Here is a 15122-nt window from a genome sequence, read left to right on the forward strand (position 1 = left end):
CCCCCTGTAAATTGGGGAAAGAAAAGGATTGGTGGAAAGAAGCCCTCCATGGGGAAACATCTGGGGCAGAGGTTCCCATGGAGGGAGTTGGTTTTCTTCCCCCTCTGCTCATAAGAACATCCGAAGAGTCCTGCTAGATCAGACCAAAGGCCCATCCAGTCCAGCTTCCTGTATCTCACAGCGGCCCACCAAATGCCCCAGGGAGCACACCAGATAACCAGAGACCTGCAAGGCCTCCTGGGAATTGTAGTTAAGAACATAAGAACAGCCCCACTGGATCAGGCCATAGGCCCATCCAGTCCAGCTTCCTGTATCTCACAGCGGCCCACCAAATGCCCCAGGGAGCACACCAGATAACAAGAGACCTGCAAGGCTTCCTGGGAATTGTAGTTAAGAACATAAGAACAGCCCCACTGGATCAGGCCATAGGCCCATCCAGTCCAGCTTCCTGTATCTCACAGCGGCCCACCAAATGCCCCAGGGAGCACACCAGATAACAAGAGACCTGCAAGGCTTCCTGGGAATTGTAGTTAAGAACATAAGAACAGCCCCACTGGATCAGGCCATAGGCCCATCCAGTCCAGCTTCCTGTATCTCACAGCGGCCCACCAAATGCCCCAGGGAGCACACCAGATAACAAGAGACCTGCAAGGCTTCCTGGGAATTGTAGTTAAGAACATAAGAACAGCCCCACTGGATCAGGCCATAGGCCCATCCAGTCCAGCTTCCTGTATCTCACAGCGGCCCACCAAATGCCCCAGGGAGCACACCAGATAACAAGAGACCTGCAAGGCTTCCTGGGAATTGTAGTTAAGAACATAAGAACAGCCCCACTGGATCAGGCCATAGGCCCATCCAGTCCAGCTTCCTGTATCTCACAGCGGCCCACCAAATGCCCCAGGGAGCACACCAGATAACAAGAGACCTGCATCCTGGTGCCCTCCCTTGCATCTGGCATTCTGACATAACCCATTTCTAAAATCAGGAGGATGCACATACGCATCATGGCTTGTAACCCGTAATGGATTTTCCCTCCAGAAATTTGTCCAATCCCCTTTTAAAGGCATCCAGGCCAGATGCCATCACCACAGTATGTGGCAAGGAGTTCCACAGACCAACCACACACTGAGTAAAGAAGTTTTTCCTTTTGTCTGTTCTAACTCTCCCAACACTCAGTTTAAGTGGCTGTCCCCTGGTTCTGGTGTTATGTTGAGTAAAGAGCATCTCTCTATCCACTCTATCCTTCCTGTGCATAATTTTGTATGTCTCAATCATGTCCCCCCTCAGGCGCCTCTTTTCTAGGCTGAAGAGGCCCAAATGCCGTAGCCTTTCCTTATAAGGAAGGTAATCAGTAATCATCATAGGGTGCAGTCCTAACCCCTTATGTCAGTGCTTTCCAGTGGGACATGTGCTGCATCCTGCAGTTGGGTGTCACTCACGGAGGCCTCCTCAAAGTAAGGGAATGTTTGTTCCCTTACCTCGGAGCTGCATTGCCCTTATGTCAGTGCTGGAAAGCGCTGGCATAAGGGGTTAGGATTGCATCTTTAGTCGCTCTCTTTTGCACCTTTTCCATCTCCACTATGCTCAACTTCTGAAACAATAAACCTCAGATGCAAACCAATACAGTATTAATATTATGATGTTTTAACCCCAACAATTTTATCACCTGCTCTCTTGCTGTGCTTCCCTGACACTTACAATCAGATCCCAGATATTTTGAGACATTTGTACTATTTAGGGTGCAATCCTAACCAACTTTCCAGCACTGACTTAGCCGCAGTGCAGCCCCCAAGGTAAGGCAACAAACATGTCCTTAGCTTGAAGAGGCCCCCTTGACTACCTCTCCACTGCAGGATGCAGTGCACACCACATTGGCACAGCTATGTCAGTGCTGGAAAGTTGGTTAGGATTGCGTCCTTAGATGTGGGTTTGATTTTCATTAAATTTTGTTGAGTCAGATGCATTTTTAGGTTTAATTTAAACAATTAACATTCAGATCAATCTCTGTCCTTCAATCAAAGACAGCAGGAATGGATTGTGGCAGGTGAAAGATGGCACTAGAAGGATGGAGTGGTTGAAAAAGGAGCAAGAAGTCAAAGATATCCTTGCAAGACTGGACCAGGTGATGCCCAGTGTCACTTTCACAGATGTAAAGACTACCACAAGTGCCAAGAACAGCCGGGCCACCCTACTGAACCCCAAAGACTCTTATTGTGTAGGAGACCACTTGATGGTTCGGCTAGATCTGTACGACTACTTGGGGAAGAGGAAGGAGTATGGGGGAGACTTCTTGAGAGTGAGGATCCATTCCCCAAGTCTCCAGGCAGGAGCTTCTGGCCATATCAAAGACTACAGGAATGGAACATACCTGGTCAATTTCACCCTATTTTGGGAAGGTGCAGTCAGAGTTTCCCTCCTTCTCATCCACCCCAGCGAAGGAGTCTCTGCACTGTGGGCAGCGAGGAAGAAAGGGTTTGACAAAATAGCCTTCACAGGCCAGTTCTTAAACGGAACAGCAGCTGTTCTCACTCCATGTGGTTTCAACATCTCTGGAAGAGCAGAACTGTGTGAGTATCGAGATGAGCGTGACCAAGAGGTCTTCTACTGCGTCAAACCAAAGAATGTGCCTTGTGAAGCTTTTGTTTTCCTGAAATCCTACAACAGACCTGTCTCCTACCTCACTGCTCTGGAAAAGAGTCTTTTTAACAGGTATTGTTTACCGTCTTGTCTAATGCACAAATGTTCCCCGTAGGATGGTCCTTCTGCACCCTCCCCCGACTGCTTCGGTAACTCCTGCGGTAGACAAGTCCCAGATCTCTTTCAATCTGTTTTGAGAACCTGGACAGAGTAGGACTGCCTTGAGCTCTCCTCACCACCGTTGGGTGAAACCTCCTTGTCTTGTCTGCTTTCAGATCCAGGGAGACTTTGCTTTTTGAATGTGCTAGAAGCCACCACCATGTTTAGATAAGGTAACAGTGGCATCTGAAAGCAGGCATAGGCAACTGGAGTGACCAGTGTACCCTGGCCAGTCCCCTCCAACCTTGTCCCAAGGAAAAAAAAGAAAGAAAAAGAAGCATCTTCACTATTTGAAACTTTGCTTCACTCTGAGTTGTACTTTTATTGAGAAGGAAGTCACCAGCAGTGGGTGGAATTGGTGTTGCAGTAAGAACTGTCCAGGTTTATTGGTCACGGTCTAGGAAAACGTTCTCAGAACTGGTCTACGATTATATATCATTGGGGTGAATTGTTGGGGAGAAGCCCCCTTGGCAGTCATTTCTTACTGGTGAGCCTTCGATTGCCTCAGCCACAGAGGCAAGTTGGTTGAAATCCTATACACACTTTCCTGGGAGTAAGCCCCATTGAACACAGTAATAATAATAATAATAATAATAATAATAATAATAATAATAATAATACAGGTATTTCTGTACTGCCTTTCTTGGTCCTCAGATTTCTCCTTAGACTTTATTCAAGGCGGTTTACACAGGCAGGCAATTTTTAAATCCCCGTAGGGATTTTTACAATTTGAAAGAAGGTTTCTGTCTTTCAAGAAACCACAACATTCAGATGTTTCTTTCTTGATCTGGTTTCACATTCTGGCCTCCATCCTCCCGCGCTCAGAGCAGATGGAATAGCTCGGCTCAGCTTGTCAGCTGCTTCAAGGTCTCGCCATTCATGGTGCCGGTGGCCTCGAACTGGCGACCTGCGGATGTTATCTTCAGGCAAATGGAGGCTCTACCCTCTAGACCAGACCTCCTGCCCTGTAAGTAGGGCTTACTTCTGAGTAGGCATGCATAGGCTTGTGCTGTACGTGTGCATATTGAGCTAGTTGCATCACCAGCTGCATGTACAACGTGGAGTTGCAGAACTCTGACTCTAGAAGGTTGCATGGGGCAAAGCCTTTTTCAGTATCCAGTGAGTGGAGGGCTGGACTCTTGGTGATTAACGGATCTCACCAGGGTGATCCATCTAGCCCAGTAGTTCCTGTAGCAAATGCTACTTTGGGAAGCACACAAGGCTTAGAGCCTTGTTGCTTGATGGAGTGCAAGGAGCAAAAGCCCTCTGAGGGTTGAGGGAAGGAACTGGAGCAGCAGGGGGTCAGAGAGGCAGAAAATAGGAGCCGGCAGCGATGCAGAATGAACACGGAGACAGGTTTGAAATGTAGATGCAGGGAGGAAGCCGGAAGCTGGAAGAGAGAGAATTTTGCCCAGCCTCTTCCAAGCCTTTTTATTCACTCTCAAGCTCATGAAGCAATACAGTGCAATACTGAGGGTTATTAAAGGTTACTGATAATGCTAGCTGACAACAACACATTTCTAGGTCTAACTGCTTCTCCTTATCTCTAATGCTAACTCATCTTGTTTACTTGCACTGGGCTTCAAACTTCCAGCTCGCATGCGCAGAGCCCAGTCAAGGCGTGTCTCGAGAGGGGGGGGCAGGTTTGCCTGCTGGTTGCCATGTCTTGCCTAAAGCTCTAAAGCCCAGTGCTTCTGCATATGCTGCAGTTCCCAGCTTAGATGTGAGGAGTCCAGTAATAGTCTGGATGGCTAATTGACAGTTGTCCTCTTTTTATTTTTTGAAAAAACAGATTAATGGCCATTTTCTCTGTCCTGTAGATCCAACATTGGGATTGAGATTCCAGACAAACTGGGGGACATTCGTGTTGCAACCTGTAACAGTGAGTTTTCCCTTCTGGCTCTTTTCCTAGCTTTGGTAACATGCAATGAATGTGGACATTTGAGGAGGGGGTTGCCTTGATGCTTGCCATGTCATGTTCAAACAGCTCTCTGTCTTTTGTTCTTTGACTGGTATAAGAACTTCTGTTTGAACTGCAACAGTGTTAAGCACTATGCTTTGAAAAGTTTTGGAAGTTCTGTTTTAGCCTCTGAATGCTCCATCTGCAAATATCTTAGCAGGCAGCTTTGTCTTGGTCAATTATTATCGGTCTGCTGAGCCAGTGCAAACAATACTTGCACCTGGACCTATTTTACATCTTGTCAGTGGCTGCACAGATATCTGGAGGCCACCCCCTCTTCGTTAAAGCAAGATTTCCAGTTTCTAAGTGAATGAAGATAAGCTGAGGCTGTTCAGGATGGTGAGAATTGTACTCTGCTCATGCTCAGAGCCATGCTTCTCTATTCCTACTTAGTCTCAGCAGTTCAGGTTTGGCATTCGCAGAACGGCACTAAAATTGAATCCTATGATGTACAGACATTCTTTTTAAAATAGCACCAACTCTGCTGTGCGCAGCAGAGCAACATATGGAAAGCTCTTGGCCACTGCGAAGTCCCTGGCTTCCTGTCAAACCCTGTCAAACGGGAGAGGTTGACTGGACCCTAAACATACCAGCGCCCCCGCATCCTCTCTTGACTGAACAACTCTGGAATGTCCTTGGACCTCAGCCTTCTGAGGGGCCTCCACTGCTTGGTTATGGACTTTTCCAAAGCTATTGTTTGTCACATAGGCAATAGCTGAAGCCATGAGGCTTTGTCTCCCATATATTCTTATAATGGTATGTGTGCATACGTGGATGCATCCCTGGGCCTTATGAATAGGTCCAAGCCTATTTTCCATAATGTCAATACGTGAATATATATGAGGAACCAACCACTGATTTTCCCCAACACTGTGATGGACTTTTCTTCTAGAAACCTGTCCAGTCCCCTTTTAAAGGCATCTAGGCTGGATGCCATCACCAGGATGGTGTAGTGGTTTGGGAGGTGGACTTAGACCTGGATGATCCAGGTTCAAATCTCCCCTCAGCCACAAAGCTTCCTGGGTGACCTTGGGCCAGTCACTTTCTCTCAGCCTCACCTACCTCACAGGGTTGTTGTGAGGACAAGAAGGAGGGGAGGAGCAGCTATGTAAACCGCTCTGAGCTCTTTGGAGGAAGGGCGGTATCAAAATGTGAATAAAATAAATAAATAAATCACCACATCCTGTGGCAAGGAATTCCACAGACTAATGACACGCTGGGTAAAAAAAATATTTTCTTTTGTCTGTTCTAACTCTCCCACACTCAATTTTAGAAGACGTCCCCTGGTTTTGGTGTTGTGTGAGACGGAAAAGAACACCCCTCTCTCCCTATACTCTGTGGCCACAGTATCAAGGCCATAAAGAGAGTGAAGGCAGTCACATGGACTTGCAGGGTTTTTTCAGTCCGAGGTCCTCATGGAAGAGAAGAGGGAGGTTTACAGGAGGATTTGCAAGCAAAGCAAGAGACGTTGCACCACATGCATGTTCTGGGGCACCAGGAGAGGGTGGGCAGAGCGGTCCCCACCCCACATTGCAAGCTGCCATGCACCCCACACCTGTGGTGAGGATCTCCCTTCAGGAGCCTTGTGTCATCAGGGGAGCTGCTACAACCATGCCCTTCACCCTCTTGTTTGTTGTGTCAGGGAGCAGCAGCCGCCGAGAAAAATGCAGCATCGGGCTGGGCTCGCCCCCTGTCCCCAGCGGCTACTCTTTGCAGAACGTTTGGCATCCAGAATTTTGCTCTGTGTCTGATTTTAACACACTGGACAAGATCCACGCCTGCCTGAAGAGGAAAGTCATCTATCTCATGGGGGATTCAACGCTACGCCAGTGGATCTATTACCTCACCGAAAGGGTGACAAGTACGTCCTGCTTGGATTTGGATGGACACACGCATTCGGGGGGGGGGGGCGGAGGTCCAAAGGGCTACTTTTGGCAGCCCAGATGAGTCAGCTCTAGTGGGTTATTCAATTGGTTTTGCTTTGAGCAAAGGATCCCAAACTGCTTGGGGCAGCGGACATCACAGACTGTTTTGGAACATCCCCAGACTTCCAAAAATGCTTTCCTGTTCTCAGTTCTGTGTTGGCGACCCACAGCCAAGGCAGGCCTCTGCTGGCCACTAGTTGCATAGCTTCCAAGGGCGAGGGAACGTGTGTGTGTGTGTGTGTGTGTGTGTGTGTGTGTGTGTGTGTGTGAGAGAGAGAGAGAGAGAGAGAGAGAGAGAGAGAGAGAGACCCTCAAGAACTGTTGAATGGAGCAGGTTGGATGGAGCAGGTCTGTTTGGGGGGGAGGAACCCTTTTGCTAGAAGTGGTAGGAGAACTTAGTCAGCCCTTCTTCGAAAAAATGCTTCAAATCCCTTTCAAAGTTCTATTCCTTTATTCTTTACTAGCACTGAAGTTCTTTGATTTCCATGGCACTGGGCTGTTCAAGACACACGTGGCGATGGACCCAGAGAGGAACACTTTCATTCAGTGGATGAAACATGAATATCCCTTTGTGACGTATTCCCTCTATTCAGTAAAAACCTCACACTACGTCACCAAGGCCATTGACCAAGTGGCTGGAGATCAAGAAACGGCCCTTGTCATTGGGCTGGGCCAGCACTTCCGACCATTCCCCATAGACCTCTTTGTCCGAAGGATGGTGCACGTGCGCAGGGCGGTGGAGCGCCTTCTCTTGAGAAGCCCAGACACGAAAGTCTTCATCAAACTGGAGAATGTTCGGGAAATGTTGGCAGATTCCGAGGTGTTTGGGGACTTCCAGGGCTATGCTCAGTACCTCGCCACAAAGGACATTTTTCAAGGTCTGCAGGTCGGCATCCTCGATTCCTGGGACATGTCTGTGGCCTACAACGTAAACAGTGTTCACCCACATGATCATGTTGTTTGGAGTCAAATTGTGATGTTTTTAACATACCTCTGTTAGTTGGGGCAGGCCTTCGACCCCAGAATCAAAGTTAATTTATAAAGTGTATTTATATAGATTCTCCCTATTTTTTTCTTTGCTCCTTTTGGGACCCTCCTGCCCCCAGAGGCCTCTGTGATACCTCCGCGTGATGTCGTCATGTCACCACCATCTACATCTGGGTACCTTACTTGGTGGCTGGTGCCAGCAGCCCTGGGCACATCTGCCACTCTTCCCTTGGTGAGTGGGGGGCTGCAGGAGATGGGGGTCCTACAAAAAGCAGCCTCATGCTGGGCTCTGCAGGTCCTATGGCTGGCGCTGCTCACCTGACCAGGTTTATAGGGCAAGTAAAGATGACCATAAACCAAGTAGCTGTCAGCCATCCAGTTGGATTGATTCCTGACATGAGTGCCAGGTTTTTTAAGGTCATGCACAAGCTGAGCTGGCTTGCTAGACCCACAAGGCAACCTGATGTCCAGGAGTGGGAAATTTTAAAAAAACCCAAGTGACCCCAATGAGAGATACCTCTGAGAAAGCAGGGTTTATGCCCCGGCTATAAAAACTAGGAGAGATACCCCACCCCAGGCAAATACCTTACAGTCCAATTCTATTCACACTTTCCTGGGAGTAAGCCCCATTGACTCTAATGGGATTTACTTCTGAGTAGACATGCATAGGCTTGGACTGTCAGTCCATTGCTGACAAAGAGCTGGATCATGGGCTTCTTGTGGTGGGCTTTGCCCCCTGCCTTGTGTCGAAGTAGCCCTTTGGTGCCCTCTGCTGCCCAAGACCTGCTGTTCCCTCTGGCCTCCAGGATAGGCGTTGGTCCCCTTGTCTCCTAGCCTTTCCCCTACCCGCCCACACTTTTCCCTCTGAGTTTCCCTGCAAACTGCACCTCAAGCCCCTCCTGAGCCTCCTCCTCCCGGGAAGCCTGGCTGCCTCGCCTTGCTTCCCTCCCTAACACTGACCAGGGTGCCTGCCTGGCCCTCTTGGGTTTGCCCATCAAGCCCACTCTGGTCTTTGAATCAGGATCTCGGCCAACAAGTCCCAGGATCCCTGAAGGGATGTGAGCCTCACCCAACAGATTTTTCTCCTTGGCCATGTCTCCCACACACCTGTGCTACGTGTGCCTTAGAGCAAGGCTCAGGCCTCACCATGTCAGGGCTGCTTGTTCTCTAAACCTCCTTGCCCACTTTTATGTCTACCTCAGCTCATTTTCCTGTTTTGCCAAAGACCTTGTTCTCTTCCTTACCATCTGTGATCCTCACCTGAGGTTCCAAAGGCTTGAAACCCCTTTGAGTAGACCCTCGATGCATCCACCGACCTTCCTGCTTCAGAGCTGGAGGGCTGTGTCTCTCTGTGCATTGTGTTTTCCTACTTATTTCTGTTGGTTTTTTAATAGGAGTCCCCCAGCACTCTGGGGTTCTCTCTACACCCGAAAGAGGATTTTTTCCCCAGACAGCCTCTCTGTGGGCTCCCTGAGTCTTGGCCGGAGTGGTGGCCAATTTCCCAGCAGCCCCAATCTGACCAGTAGCATGAGTCAAGCAGGGAGCAAAAGAGAAAGGGCCTTCAGGGAGAGGGTAGGCAGTCACTTGCCTGAAGAAAGAGGCTCAGGCTCTGCTGGGCTGGTGCTCTGTGCAGCCTCAGGAAGCGGCCCCTGCAAAATGGTGCTGACGACCTCCTTTTTAGGCTTTGTAAGGGATGCCCAGTGCACGTGTCTTTGCAGCCAGAATTTAGATTTCAAATTTGAATAAATTTAAATGAGTACGTTAGCGACAGAATTTATATGAATGAATGGATTTTACTGAGCTTATTTATGAGAACTATAATACAGGCACATGAGAAATATGAACTCTTTGCCACACACCTCTTGCACAGTGAAAACATGAAGACCAAGCCGGAAACACAATGGAGACATAAGTTGTTCAGAGGCAATGGGAGGGGGGGTAAAATAACGCCCAGGGGAAAGCAGAAAGTACATGGAGGCTATAAAAGGCCTTGCTCTAACTCAGGCTGCAACTCACTTCTGATGGTCACAGCCGGCAGTCATGGTCCAGTGCGGGCTCCAGCAATCTCTGACGGACCAGAGGCTCATTGGAGACTTGGGGCTCCCTGCGGGTTGGTCTGGGGGACCCCGATGGCCACCAACACCCCCAGGCCCCGGTTTGCCCTCTCCTCATAATGAAACAGGGGAGACCATAGAAGAAGCGAGTACAGTTTGCTGTGCTCTTTCCAGCACGTGGCCACGTAAGAAGCACTGCAAAGCAACCGTCTGCATGTGATTGAGGGTTGGAATCTTCTGGATGCACAAATGCACTCCTGCACATGGACAAAGCATCAAATAAAGAGAATCGGGCAGCACAATCCTATGCCTGTCTACTCAGAAGTAAGTCCCATTGTATTTGATGGGGCTTATGTCCAGAAAAGTGTGCATTGGATTGTAGTCTAAATGCAACAGCGCAAACACAAGAGGGCTGCTTTTTGAAGCGCGTTTCCAGTGCACCCAAGCTAACCACAAATATGGGGGGGGGCGTGAACTGAAGGAAGAGGGAGCACAAAATTTGGAAATTGAAATCAAACCATTCTAAGGTGGGGGATCCAAAGTCAGGACTCCCAAATAAAGAAGAGCTGAACCCTCAAACTGGTATGCAGGCTGGACATTTCACAGGCAGGGGTTTCTGCAGCATTTGCAGGCTACAGAAGGTTTCCTTGAGTAGCAGGTCTGTACTTCCAGAAGCTTTGCCGCTTCCATCAATATCCCTGGTTCTAGACACTCACTCAGACCTTCCTTTCAACCCCAGTCCCCTGAGGACCGGCCACATCCTGTTGCTTGTTTCCTTTCCCCAGGCTACCAGGCGACAGCAAGCAAAAAGTGCATGGTCGGGATGTGGCCCCCGTCTCCCAGTGGGTTTGTCTGGCGGAACCAGTGGCACCCTGCCTTCTGCACACTGTCCAGCTTCAGCACCGTGGACCAGATGAACGGGTGCTTGAAAGGCAAGCTGGTTTACTTCCTGGGAGACTCAACCGTGCGGCAGTGGATAGAGCATCTCACCCACAGAATGAAGAGTACGTTCTGGCACCAAGAGTTAAGACTTCCCAACACAGCAGTGCTTCTCATGAGATGTCCCTGCTGCCTTTCTGCCACTAGGGGGGGCATCTCCAGATCTCCAGTTTCTCTCTTGATGGATTCAGGCTGGGAAGCCTGGATTGCTTCCAAACAAGCAATTCAGTTTGGACGAGCAGCCTGCTTATTCCCCTTTTTCCAGAGAACCCTGGAACAGGGCCAATTGGAAACCAGTTGGATTCACTGCTCCTAATGGGGCCCCACACTAGGGTAAAAATTAAAAAAAAAAAATTTAACATTTTTACTCAATCATTTCACAGTCACAAAAAACAAGTGGTTTCGTAACTATTTGCTTTTGAAATGTACATTTTGTTTGTTTACTTGAAGGCTTACACGTGTGCAGTTTTATAAGAAAATGTGCTTCCATCCACTTGGTCCATTAACTCACACGCACATTTCAAGCACACATTTTGATTACTTTCCATCATTCTACCATATAGATAGGAAATCTATAATAAATTTTATTTACGTCTCAAAGGCTGCAATCCTAACCACACTTTCCTGAGAGTAAGCTCCATTGAACAAAATAGGACTTACTTCTGAGTAGACCTGGTTAGGATTGTGCCCAAAGATTCTACAGACCGCTTTGTGAACTTTTTGTTGAAAAGCGGTATATAAATACTGTTAATAATAATAATAATAATAATAATAATAATAATAATAATAATAATAATAATAATATTACAGACCTCAGCTGTGAATCTGGGGCCCTGCAAAAATAGTTTCCAGTTGGGCCTTGCAGTTCCTAAGGCTGGCCGTGCCTAGGAAGCACTGCAGACTGTTGCAGTCCCGTGTTTTCTCTGTTCTCTGGTTTTCTTCCAATTTCTGACTGGGGGTGGGTGTGCAATAAAACAGAATTGCAACACCCCCCCCCAGTGTCCCATTGTTGAACTTTGATGAGTGGATGCATATGGTCCACCGAGAAGGCCAGTCTTGATGGAATTCCTTTCTAAATAAATATTTGCATGTTGCTATTCAACAGAAGGCTTTTTAAACTTGTTTGCTTACAAAAGAATATGAAGACGGGCCCCTGCCCCCAAAGGACAGGGTGACAGGATGAACAGGGATAGTTTCTTCACCCTTTGCAAAATTCAAAGACTTGTGTGTTTGAACTATAAGTCCCCCCCCCCTTTTTTCAGGATGATGCCTTGGTCTATATACGCTAAAGGCTATACACTATACACTTGTATATACACTTGTATAGTGTATACTTCTATACACTAAAAACTACAACTATAGATTGTAACTGATCGCCCATTGAGGTGTTGTCTAACACTGTCCATTATCATATACGCATATATGGAGAAGCTCTAGAAATATATAAGCACCAAAACAATATGAATTAACAGTGCAATTCTAACTTGTGCTGAAACAGGCAGGCCAGCAGACCTGCACTGTATCCAGTGCAAGTTTGGGGCTGCCTTAGGCTTGGCCCAAGGCAAGGGGAAACTTTTCCGCTTACCCTGGAGAGAGCCGCAGTAGTCCCAATGGATCTACTTGGATCTGCGCCACCTAAGGAGGTGGTGCAAATCCAAGCAGACTGGGACTGCTCTGGGCCGACCAGGAACAGGGCTAGGATCCGGCATAACTTCTGGATCATGGCCCTGCCTCCCACACCCCGTTCTCCCTCCCCCTGCCCCGAAACGCCTCCCTCCCGCCTCCTCCCTGCCCTCCCCACGCCCCCTCCAGACCTCTGCGCTAGCCGAACTCGGCCAGGGGAAACTCACTTTTTCCCAGGGACGGCGTTGGCACAGGGAGGCCTGGTGCCAGTCTATCTCCTCCCAGAGTGGCGTGAAAGTGCTTTATGGCACTTCCATGACACTCTTCAACCAGCGCAAGAGACGTGCGCGGGCTGAACAGGGGTTTGGGATTGTGTCCTAAGCAAAAAGAAAGCATGAGAATAAGTAAAGTGTGGATACCAGCCCTAAAGAATGCTACACAGAGAGTAAGGAACCAGTTGAAACCAACAGCTGACAATCATGTTCCTAACTCAGTGGGCAATGGTTACAATCTATATAAAGATAGGTGAGCGCTGAGTTTTAGGTCCTGAGGGAGTTTCAGTAGCCTCTGAGGAAGTCTAGCCAGGAAGTTGTGAGTGAAATGTATGGTTCCAGTTTTTAGTCTTCAGTTTTTTTGGCTTTTAGTTACTGTTTTTCAGTTCTTCTATCTAGTTTCAGCCTTTACTTGAATTTTTATCCTTACTTTATAGTTTTTTATAGTTTAAAGTTTTAATCCTTAGTTTTTAACTTTGAGTGTGGTTTTAGTTTTTAGCCATTTTTAGTTTTTAGAGTTCTTAGCTGGGTTTTTAGTCTTTAGCTTTTAGCATTTAGACCATGGCACTCATCCCGAAAAAACTTCTACAGCTCAGTTTGGAGTCCAGCCATGAAAGCCTGAGCATGTTTACTTGCGCCTTTGTTGCTTGTTAATTAACAGCCCCAAGGTCTGCCTTGAAGATCAGGGGAGACATGGTACACTCCACAGGGGGAAAGGGCTGGAAGATGATAGTTGTCCCTGTTTTTTCCTTGATGGTACTAATGGCAGTTTTGGAAGGGGTGGTGCTGCCTGTGCAAGAGGGCTGCTATGTTTGGAAAGAAATTGCTGCGTGCTGTAATTATTTATTGATTCATTTTACTATGTAAACCACTTGTGAGCTATTCTTGTTGAAAAGCAGTATATAAATATCCTTAATTATAATGGAAATGCAGTGTAAGAAAAGCTCCTCTGATGCAGGACAAGGAAATCTTTGCATGTTTGGTAGGCCCTGTTTACTTAGTAGACTCTTCCCACAAGAAGTAGCTTTTACCTAACTGCTCAACAGGTCACTAATTCTGAACCTTGCTTTGATTTTACTCCCACATCAGCGCTCAGGTACTTCGACACCCACGGAATTGGGAAGGTCCAGAACTTGCTCGCTGTGGACCTGGCCAGGAACATTCTGGTTCAGTGGAAATCACATGGTCACCCCATCATCACGACTCACTCCTACATGATGAAAGATCACAGCTACATTCCCCGGGAGATTGACAACGTGGCAGGGGACAGGGACACAGCTGTGGTCATTTCCCTGGGCCAGCATTTTCGCCCTTTCCCCATAGAGTTCTTCATTCGAAGGGTGCTTAATATCCGGGCAGCCATTGAGCGCCTCCTCCTCAGGAGTCCTGACACCAGAGTCATCATCAAAGTGGAGAACATCCGGGAGATGTACATAGATCATGAGCGGTTTGGTGACTTCCATGGCTATGCCCAAAGCCTTGTGGTAAAAGATGTTTTCCGGGATCTGCATGTGGATTTCATCAATACCTGGGACATGACGATCGCCTATGCCTCAAACAATGTTCATCCTCCAGGCCACGTGGTTGGGAATCAGGTTAATATGCTTTTGAATTACATATGTTAAAACAGCAGAGGCAAGCCAATGAGAGAGCTGTAGGAGAGGAGTTTGGCATGATTGCTCTGCCTATAAAAAATATGGGAGATCTTCTCAAATAGGAAGTGTGCATTTGGTTTGGAAAGATTCCCTTTCCAAACCAAGTCCCCCAACTTTGGAGTACCCTAGTGAAAGCAGGGTCCCTCCACTGCACCCTGAAGTTAAGCAAAGTGGCCACTTGGTTTGGCCTTTCTTTGTCTCCTTGGCCTGGGCTTCCTCACATGGACATAGACTTCCAAGTAAGGCAGCTGTTGCCTAACTTACTGGCTCCCTTCTTCCACGGCACCCTCTTCATGGGTGCCAACATCCGGGATCGCACCAGACCTTGCTGCTATTCTTTCATGAACCAGGATGGCAGCACCCAATGAAGAGGGTGCTGTGGGCGTCCCACGGCTCCCCTGTGATTATTCCGCAGCTATCGGTGGAGCTGTGCCTCACTGTTTGGGGGCACTGATGGAAGGAAGGGGGCAGGTCAGGCAAGGGGTGGCATGATTGACAACCTTGAGCCGCATCTGAATGAAAGCTGCTAGCACGTGTGTCATTTTCTCCCTCTTCCCATCAGTGTCCTTGGAAGGAGAAATGACAGGGAAGCCTGTGGGAAGGGTCCTGGGCACTCCCATTCCTCAACCCTATGTGGGTTCTCACTTTTCCAGATGCTGTTGGGGGGGGGGGCGGCTCCTTAACACTAACAGCCTCCCTCCCATCCCACTGTTCCTGAACTGTCCCTCCCCATCCAAGTGGTCCTGGGTCTTGTGGGAGTCACTGACGCGTTTCTGTTTTCATGTTTGCCCAGACCCAGTTCTCATCTTAGGAAGTCTTGCATCTTTTTCAGGGGTTAAGCCTTTTGGGGACAGGGATCCTTTTTTTTAGCTTGCAATGTGGGTGTTTTTGATTGATAGGATGTAAGTATT

General features: G+C 48.1%; 1 protein-coding gene across 3 annotated transcripts in view; it reads left to right on the plus strand.

The window, feature by feature from the left end:
• Positions 1-15122, plus strand: part of LOC136662478 (NXPE family member 4-like) — a 30322-nt gene extending 15200 nt beyond the window's left edge. For 2 of the 3 annotated variants that reach the window (XM_066639696.1, XM_066639698.1), the window contains exons 4-7: positions 2022-2709; positions 4617-4678; positions 6399-6617; positions 7146-7737. In XM_066639696.1, the coding sequence (XP_066495793.1) occupies positions 2022-2709; positions 4617-4678; positions 6399-6617; positions 7146-7681 (1505 nt within the window). In that variant the 3' untranslated portion in view covers positions 7682-7737. Of the gene's footprint in view, positions 1-2021; positions 2710-4616; positions 4679-6398; positions 6618-7145; positions 7738-10507; positions 10727-13645 lie in introns of those variants that run through there. The other variant, XM_066639699.1, reaches the window with a different exon arrangement.

Source organism: Tiliqua scincoides, chromosome 11 (genome assembly GCF_035046505.1).
Source record: "Tiliqua scincoides isolate rTilSci1 chromosome 11, rTilSci1.hap2, whole genome shotgun sequence".
Lineage (NCBI taxonomy): Eukaryota > Metazoa > Chordata > Lepidosauria > Squamata > Scincidae > Tiliqua > Tiliqua scincoides.